General features: G+C 33.2%; 1 protein-coding gene across 4 annotated transcripts; it reads left to right on the top strand.

Moving 5' to 3' along the window:
- Positions 1 to 229: 229 nt before the first annotated feature.
- LOC148612235 (ATP synthase subunit C lysine N-methyltransferase-like) lies at positions 230 to 6,291 on the top strand. Of its 4 annotated transcripts, XM_088593492.1 has the most exons (6): positions 236 to 332; positions 1,770 to 1,838; positions 2,406 to 2,731; positions 3,790 to 3,927; positions 4,476 to 4,526; positions 5,886 to 6,291. In XM_088593492.1, the coding sequence occupies exons 3-6, from the start codon at positions 2,414 to 2,416 to the stop codon at positions 6,033 to 6,035; spliced, it is 657 nt and encodes a 218-aa protein (XP_088449618.1). In that variant the 5' UTR covers positions 236 to 332; positions 1,770 to 1,838; positions 2,406 to 2,413; the 3' UTR covers positions 6,036 to 6,291. The 4 variants fall into 4 exon arrangements, with proteins under 4 accessions (XP_088449619.1, XP_088449618.1, XP_088449615.1 ...); XM_088593493.1 differs by lacking the exon at positions 1,770 to 1,838 and having other exon boundaries at positions 230 to 294; XM_088593489.1 differs by lacking the exon at positions 1,770 to 1,838.
- The last annotated feature ends 2,597 nt before the right edge of the window (positions 6,292 to 8,888 follow it).

The raw sequence follows: 8,888 nt of genomic DNA, 5'->3' as shown, positions 1-8,888 counted from the left end.
ATATTTTGTGAGAGCCAATCCGAAATTTGGTGATGTATCTTCTATGTTTTGGTTCATTGACAATGTCAAGATACTTTTAATATCCAAGGTTGCTTTTTTTTTAATTCATTGAAATAAATGTTCCAACAAGGTTAGAGAGTATACTTCCCGCCAAAAATAAGGAGGTCTTGAACTATAAATAGCCTTTTTTTCTACTTTCACTTTCGTTTTGCACTCGTCACTCAATGAACAAAAGTTATGCCCCTTTTTAGAGTGACATTGAACTAGCAAAAAGTGTTGAAACTTTTCTACAAGGTATTTAGGAAAGCACTGAAACACCAAGCTGCACCAGGGTGTGTATATTAAGTCTCTAGATATACGTACTCGCTTACCACAAAAACTGGCTTTGCTTTTATCAAATTAGTCTGGACATGCATTTGTTCGAGAAAACATCATGCATGTGATTCCCGAATCCTGTAGACTGTAGTTAACCGCTTACTGTCGTGCACTGTTATTGAAATATTAGGGGTTAATTGATATGAACAAATGGGTCTATTTGATTTTAGAAGAATCCTCGATGTGCGACAACCCCCCTTTTTGACACACCAGGCAAACATTTACAATATGATCAAGGGGCTTTTTTACCACTGAATGGTAAAATTGATTAGGTCATCATTGCCATCACTATGTGTCTTTGTCTGAAGTGATCGTTATCTGTCATCATTTCTCGTGGTGGTCCATTAACTTTTTCAAACATCCCTTCTGAAACTACTGGACAGGTTTTAACCTGACTTTGTGTGAATGTTTTTTGGGGTATTTTTGATCTTGCAAAAAAAAAATAAAAATAGACGAGAATTTATCAGATAACTCAAAAAAACAGTTAGGTTAAGCTAAAATCTGGCAGGTAGTAAAATTGTTCAGCATGATGAGTTGAACCTATGCTGAAATTTTCAGAAAGATCCATTGATGGATGTTTGAGTTATGGGTCCTGAAATGGATTTTTTTTCAAATTATACATTTCCAACTTTGAAAATCTTCTCCTCTGAGACTACTGGATTGTAACCAAGCATGACATGTATGATTGTTGGAATGTGCTTAACAATCTATGTGTGGAGATTTATCTGTCTAAATGCATGGCTACCATTACTAAAACTTGAGGATTTGTGGAAATAACTCAAAAACCAATGGTTTTAGCCAAATTTTCACTGTGTAAAATTGATCAGCATAATTAGTTAGATCTATGCTGAAAATTTCATAAAGATCTGTTAATGGATGTTGGAGTTATTGCCCTTGAAGAGTAAAAAAAACGACTGGGAGATTTATTTTATAATATGAAAGAGAGTGGACAACTAAGATTCTCTCTATTGACTAAATGATTATTGTGACAATAGTACAGTAGGGTCAAGAGTCCAGCTTTACAAGGCTAAAAAGACAATTTTTGACCAGGTTAGCAATTAAGGCTCTCTAGAACCTCTAGTTAAAATTATCATTTATTTTCAGTATATATTGTTGATGATTTTGATTTACACTTTTAATTTGTTTATTCCGAAATGCTGTATATGCTGAATGGCCATGCATTTACATGATGATGTCAAGGATTTTTAATCAATGATGATGTGTAAATACTAATTATTTTTTCTTGGGTGGCAAGGTTATCTTAGATTTCACCATCATGGTGAATCACCTGTAAAAAATGACTTCTGGTATTTCCAATTAGATCACATGTACAAACATCATTGTCTGCTATTTTGCTATTTTGGCTTTTAAATACTTCTTTTTCTACATTTTAGTTTTGGGTTAAGACCTTCTTGTGTAGAAGGTCGTTTCCTACTAAGGAGAGGTTACCCCTTGGAACATAGGTACAGAATATCATTAAGGCATTTATATGATTGGTATTTTTGTAATAGACCCTTTTGTGGTAAGTTGATGCTCAATATACACTTCCACAAATTAGGCCTAGGGTAGAACAAAATAGTTTTCTCAGAGAAGTGTATATTGAGCCTGCCCCATGCATGCTCATCGACTATCCCACAGCATAAAAGGGTCTTTTGGATACAAAATGTATTTTAGAGTACATTTTTGTTTCCTTTTATATCAGTATCTTATAGAAAATTAACTTGCTCAGTAGTTTTTAAACCCGGAAGTAACAGGGTATCATGTGATAAGCTCCAGAAAGTTGCATATCTGTCCATCCCCAAGCATGCACTGTTTCTTTGTTAAAGTATCATAAAGTCAGAGTTACCGGTACTTACAATTTCAGTCTGATTGGATTGTTTATACAAAAGTCATGGTCATTTTAAATTGTTGTAAATCCCGATTTTTTTGCAACATGGCTTGGTGTCATTTAATGTCCCATTAGAAACCCTATTTTTTTTTATAATCAAATATATCACAATTATTACAGAATTAAATACATACATTTCCAGATGATAACATGATACAACAGAATATGATGCCTGAACAAGAGAAAGAAAAATGCCTTTACTGCAAAGAAATGGGCCTTTCTGAAACAGATTTAGCCTTAGATAAACCACCTAAAAAGTTAACACCAACAGGCAAGGTCTTACTAGGTATCACTGGTGGTTTATTTGTTGGAGTTTATGCAGCAACTTTTCCATTCATAGCCCCAGCTCTGAGAAAAGTCTGTTTACCTTACGTACCTGCCAGCGAGGCACAGATAAGAAATGTTTTGTCAGCTTTGAAAGGAAGGAAAGGATCATTATTAGATATCGGCAGTGGGGATGGTAGAATTGTAAGTATAAGGACAAGTTTATGCTGCAATTACAGCAAAAATAATGATGGTGTTCAGGGGATAGAGGTGGTCTGACAATCACCTGAATTAATAAGGTAGTAAACTGGACACAGAAGAAGATTTAAACTTTACATTGTATTCCATAGATGCAAATGTATGTAGATTATAGACTGAAACAAAAATGAAATTTCTTTGTCTATTTTGTATAAACGATCAAAAGGAATTTCATCAAGTGATAATCTTTTAGTTAAGGAAATATCAACCCTATACCCTGAACATTAACATTGTATGTGCTATAAATTCAAAAGAAATGATTAGAGATTTGTTTACCATAAATATTGGAAGTCTGGGGACAAAAATGAAGAACAATAATAAACATATACAAAAACAAAAACAAAAAGAGGCATAAATGGAAAGAAAACTTTCAGAAAATCTTGAGTTACTAAGCAGCCTTGATTCTACAGAAGGACAGGAACTTCAATCACATGAAGCATAAATGTCCTTTGCTTACTAAAGTTTCTTATATCATGCCTGGTACACTATTAAGGGAGATGACTTTGAGAGACAGAATAAATATTTCCTTATGGTTAGAATGCACACACACACCATTATATGATATTGTTTGCTTTGTATGCCACTACCCTCAGTCTGACCTGTTAACCTTTGAAACATTTCATGTTGCAGATTCTCCCCCATTGACACTGTCTGTTATAGGAGATTTCTATGTAAAGCAAATTATTGATGTAAAATTTCTATTATTCAGTATTTTTCACAGAAAGTTAAGTAATTTTATCCAAAAAACTCCCACAAATTTATATTTTTATGTGGGAGATTCTAATTTTTTCATTGATTTTGTGAGAGTCTCCCCTCGTATGTGGGAGAGTCAATAGGTATGCTTATAGGCTCTATAACTTTATTTGATACCTGGTATTTGAAAATACATCTTGTTTTAATGAAGCTTCATGGTGGTTAGTTGAGTGAAATTGTTGGTACTAAAACTAGATGCAGGAATATATTTTATAAGGATTTGTTTTTTCATTCATGTATTTTCATTCTAGGTGATAGAAGCAGCTAAGACTGGTTTCCAAGGAAATGGTGTTGAATTAAATCGATGGCTGGTGTTGTATTCTAGATGGAATGCATGGCGACAGAAAGTTAACAAATCTACAACATTTCAGAAAAAAGATTTATGGAAGGTAAAAAATCAGTAGAATCATTTTTTTCCAATATTTTTCATGAATTCATTTGAACAAATTATGCATGCTTTTATTAGGATTTTTATTTCCGAATTGCAAATTTATCTTCCTTTTAAAGAAGTCAAACTGTCAAAGACATAGGTTGAAATTTTTCTTTAGTGTTTTCATGTATATTTTACAACCCCAGGTAAAACTTATTTTTCTTTACATCGACACAGGTTTTAAAATTTATCATTTGTCACAGGAATAAATTAGAAGTGAGTTTAGCCCCTTTTTTCCAATACAAGACTTAACTTTCTTCCAAAAAGGAGGAAACTGTTTCAGACTTTGGAACATTGTAGGAAATCAACTTCATAGAAGCTTGTTTGGTGACATAATTTATTGTTCATGAAAGCTTTGCAATATTTTTTTGTCCAGAATAGGAACTATGAGTAGACCTATGAACAATATTGTTAGCAGTTTAACCAAGTCAAGAATAAATCATATAAACTTTAGATGTGATCAGTTGAATGGCTGTGTTTGTGACATATTGCTTTTTTACATTTCAGACTGACCTTGGTAGTTATGACAACATTGTTGTGTTTGGTGTAGAATCAATGGTATGTTATATCTATAGCTTGTATTCCTATTATTCATTGTGTGAGAAATTAAGTGTGTGTGTGAGTGATATAGTACATGTTGTCAATTGAATTATTAACAAAATGCTGGTGTTTTCATCAACATAATTATCTTTAGTATATTTGAATATCACGCTACTGTGAAAGTACTTTAATTTGTGGATACCTACTTTCATGGTATTTACCCTACCGGTGCACTTGGTCATGCTCCCAGTTTTTAGTGGATTCTGAGTTGCTCATTTACTTTTGTTACTTTGTATGTATTATTTAAATTACTTTATGTTCTTAGTTGTGTTCATCTGTTTTCCATGACTGGTCTTTGTCCATGGATTACATTCTTTTGATTTCCGCTAGAATCTTTGTTCCCTTGATTACTCTTCATGGATTAGGTGAAGATACACAAGTTTGTGGATGATTCTTAAATTCCTAGTTTTGAGGTTTTCAGTATACACATCAACAGGAACCTCCTTTTGTTGGGAATCAAGTTTCATGGTCTGGCTCACCCATGAAAACAACGAAAATTGGTACCCCATGAACAAGAGTACTTTCACAGGATGCAACTACTTCAGCTGAGTGAATGCCCTAAATGTCAATATGAATGTCGGCAAAAAAATACCAAAGGGTTAGCAGCAGGATGATTCAAATGCGTCAAAAAACCTAAGGGTCAGCAGCGGGATGATTCAGATACTTCAAAATACCAAAGAGTCAGCAGTGGGATGATTCAAATATGTCAAAAGGGTCAGCAGTGGGATGATTCAAATATGTCAAATATGTCAATAGGGTCAGCAGTGTGATGATTCAAATATGTCAAAAGGGTCAGCAGTGGGATGATTCAAATATGTCAAATATGTCAATAGGGTCAGCAGTATGATGATTCAAATATGTCAAAAGGGTCAGCAGTGGGATGATTCAAATACATCAAAATCCAAACGCATGGCCTAAATGTGAACACATGAAACAGAGACAATCTACATGCACATGTAGCAAATTGAATAAAAAAAATTACACATTAAAAAACTGAAGATAAGGGGGAAAATAATGTCACAAAAATTAAAGCACTGGCAGTTCAGTCTTTGTTTTAGTGGACATTTTTTGTTCTTACTGGACCAAATGAGACTTTATTAATACAAATCTATTATTTTTGCAAGAACTATTAACTCTTAAATGGTTCTTGAAATTTCAGTTAATTTAAATTGCCAGAATATCAATGTGCAGATTATGTGAGGATTTTTTGACATATTGACTGAGATTTCTTCTCCTGTTTGTAATTTTATACAATTTTTTTAATGTCAGTTGGAAGTCATCAGAGGTATTATCTTCATTGATATGATTTTCTTTTAGATGGACCAACTGCAGAAAAAGTTTGATGATGAAGTCAAACAGGATGTTAGAATTGTTGCCTGTAGATTTCAACTTCCTGACTGGGAGCCAGTTATGACTATCGGTAGTGGTATAGACACAGTATGGCTGTACAAGAAACCAGTTCAGTGATCTGTAGACAATCTTAAGGCTAGACAGTTGCTTCAAGACCTGTTTTTACAGGGGATTAGACCTATGAAGAAAAGTGATAACTGGTGGTGAATTCATTCTATATATCACAGGACGTTGTGAGAAAGGATAGTCCTGGGTCCAAACAGATCTTATTTGTTATCTAACAATGAGAAGACCTTGCTATTTTTACAAATGGTACAGTAGACTGATGCATTGTTAAAGTATTTTAATTTGATATTAAAGATTTTCTAAAAGATTTCCTTCTGGTTTTTTACCCCTGTCTTTTTTTTCATGTACATTTTATTGTACACAGCTGTCTGTCAGTCCATCCACTCATAAGATGATTCAAAAACTCTTTTTCATATGTGAACATCCATAGTGGGAAGGTCTCTTTAAGTTTTTGAAAATTACAAAATTTTGTTTTCGAGTTATTTAAACTTATTCATAACAAACTGTGGTGTTTTTCAGTTTTCGCATAATAAATCAACAATGAAACTTTGGTAAAGTGTATATATCAATTGTGGGAAGCTCCTTTTAATTTCTTGAGAAAGTCCAAATCTTTTTTTTTTGTGTTACGAAAATTGATTAATAAAAATGAGTTGTTTTCTAGTTTTTGCACAATAACTCAAAAACACTTCCAATAGTTAATGTGAAACTATGACACTGTTTATATCTATAGTGGTAAGCTTCCTTTAATTTTTTATAAAATTTTTAATTTTCATCTTAAAATGCCTTCAGCAATTTGTGTGATATTTCAGTATTTTTTATGATGTTATTTCATTTTATCCAAATCACCAAAAAAAAAACAAAGAAAATCAATCCTAATTTTAAACAACCACAAAAAATTTGCAGTGGAAAAACCATTAAATGGTATCATGTTGTCCTTTTTGTCCACTGATACTTTATGTATGGACAATAAGGAGCATAAGTGTATAGATTTTCAAGAAATTATACCACAAGGTGCCATACCACGAAAGTCTGGGATTAATTTTGGGGTCTATGACTTGATTAGGTTTAGTTATTAAGAGCCAGAAACAAGCATTTTCATGAAATTTGGACAATACCTTGAATAAATGGGAATGGATCTTCTTGAAATTTTACCACAAAAAGAATGCTGGGATTGATTTTAGGGGTTGTGATGCAAACTGTTTAGTTTATGGGCCAAAAACAAGCATTTTCAATATTTCTAGATGATAACTTGATCATTGTGAATGGATCTTTTTGAAATTGTACAAGGTGCCATACCACAAAAGAAAGGCTGGGATTGATTTTTGGGTGTACAACTATTGAGGCTCACCTGCCCCTAGGGCCTTCTGAGCTGTTGCCTTCACTTGGCATCTGTTGTTATCATCATTAACAACTTTTCAAAACTCTTTTCTGACACTACTGGACTAGTCAAAACCAAACTTTGTATGAATCTTCCTTAGGGTATTCCTCATAGAACTTATGTTGTGATTTTTGATCCATTAAAAAACATGGTCACTGTTACTAAAAGTACAACATAGGGATCAGACAAGTTTTTCGTATATACATGTATCTCCAAATTTCAAAACCATTAGGTTTATCAAAAGTTTGACATGGGGTAAAAGTGTTCATCATGATGAGATCTATCTGTGGTCAATTTTCATGTAAATCTGTTCATGTTGGAGTTCTTGCTCTTTTTCAATGTTTTTTTGCTATTTTAATGTTATTACTTTTAAAAAAATCTTCTACTCTGACACTGGTAGACCAATTAGAACCAAACTTGGTATGAATGTACCTTAGGGCATTCAGCATATATCCATATAAACATGGCTCCATTTCTTAAAATGGAACATAGGGGTCAGACAGAAGTTTTCCACATATCTCTCTAAAACTTAGGTTAAACAAAATTCTAACATGTATTAAAGTGTTCAGGATCTAAATGTCGACAGATTTTTGTCCAAATCTCTTATGACATGTTGGAGTTATTGCTCTTTACAACATCTTTTGCAAGTTTTAGCTCACCTGGCCGAAGGTCATGTGAGCTATTGCCATCACTTGCTGACTGTCGTCCGTCCTCGTCCGTTGACAATTTTTCAAAAATCTTTTCCTCTGAAACTACTGAGCGGAATTATATGAAACTTTGCACATATGTTCCTTAGGGTATCTTGCACAAAAGTTGTGTTCAGATTTTTGATCTGTCAAAAAACATGGCTGCCGTTACTAAAAATAGAACAAGGGTCAGACTGTAGTTTTTCACATATATCTCCAAAACCATACAGTTTAGCCAAATTCTGACACGTGTTGAAAGTATTCATCATGATGAGATCTATCTGTGGTCAAATTTTAATTTTAATCTATCTAGCCATTTAGAAGTTATTTCTCTTTTTTTGACATTTTTTCGCTATTTTTAATGTATTTCTTTCAAAAATCTTCTCTTCTGACACTATTGACCAATTGGAACTAAACTTGGTAGGAATGTTCCATGGGGTATCTTGCTCAAAACTTATGTTTATTTCTTTGATCTTTCAAAAAATATGGCTGTCATTACTAAAAATAGAACATATGGGTCAGACTGCAGTTTATCGCATATATCTCCAAAACCATTAGGTTTAGCCAAATTCTGACATGGGATTGAAGTGTTCAGCATGATGAGATCTATCTGTGGTTAAATTTTCATTTTGATCTGTTTAGCCATGTAATGGTCCTTACGATAAGTTCTACCAAAGTCTTATTGAGTCAAAATTGTTAGACAACTTCTAGTTAAATTTATTGCCATTGGAAGACAAAATTTAACAAGGTGAGTGATTCAGGCTCCTGAGAGCCTCTTGTTAATGTTATTACTTTCAAAAATTTTCTCCTCAGAAACTACTTCACAGAATTCAATAAAAA

The sequence above is a fragment of the Perna viridis genome, chromosome 7 (assembly GCF_037379345.1).
Source record: "Perna viridis isolate PV_CMFRI_1.1 ecotype Kerala chromosome 7, ASM3737934v1, whole genome shotgun sequence".
Classification (NCBI taxonomy): Eukaryota; Metazoa; Mollusca; class Bivalvia; order Mytilida; family Mytilidae; genus Perna; species Perna viridis.
This window is presented reverse-complemented; position numbering and strand designations above follow the sequence as displayed.

Coding starts and splice junctions, on each gene's coding strand:
- LOC148612235 (XM_088593493.1), top strand. CDS start 2,414: ATGATACAACAGAATATGATGCCTGAACAAGAGAAAGAAAAATGCCTT. Junction 2,732..3,789: donor GCAGTGGGGATGGTAGAATT/GTAAGTATAAGG, acceptor TTTTCATTCTAG/GTGATAGAAGCAGCTAAGAC. Junction 3,928..4,475: donor AGAAAAAAGATTTATGGAAG/GTAAAAAATCAG, acceptor TTTACATTTCAG/ACTGACCTTGGTAGTTATGA.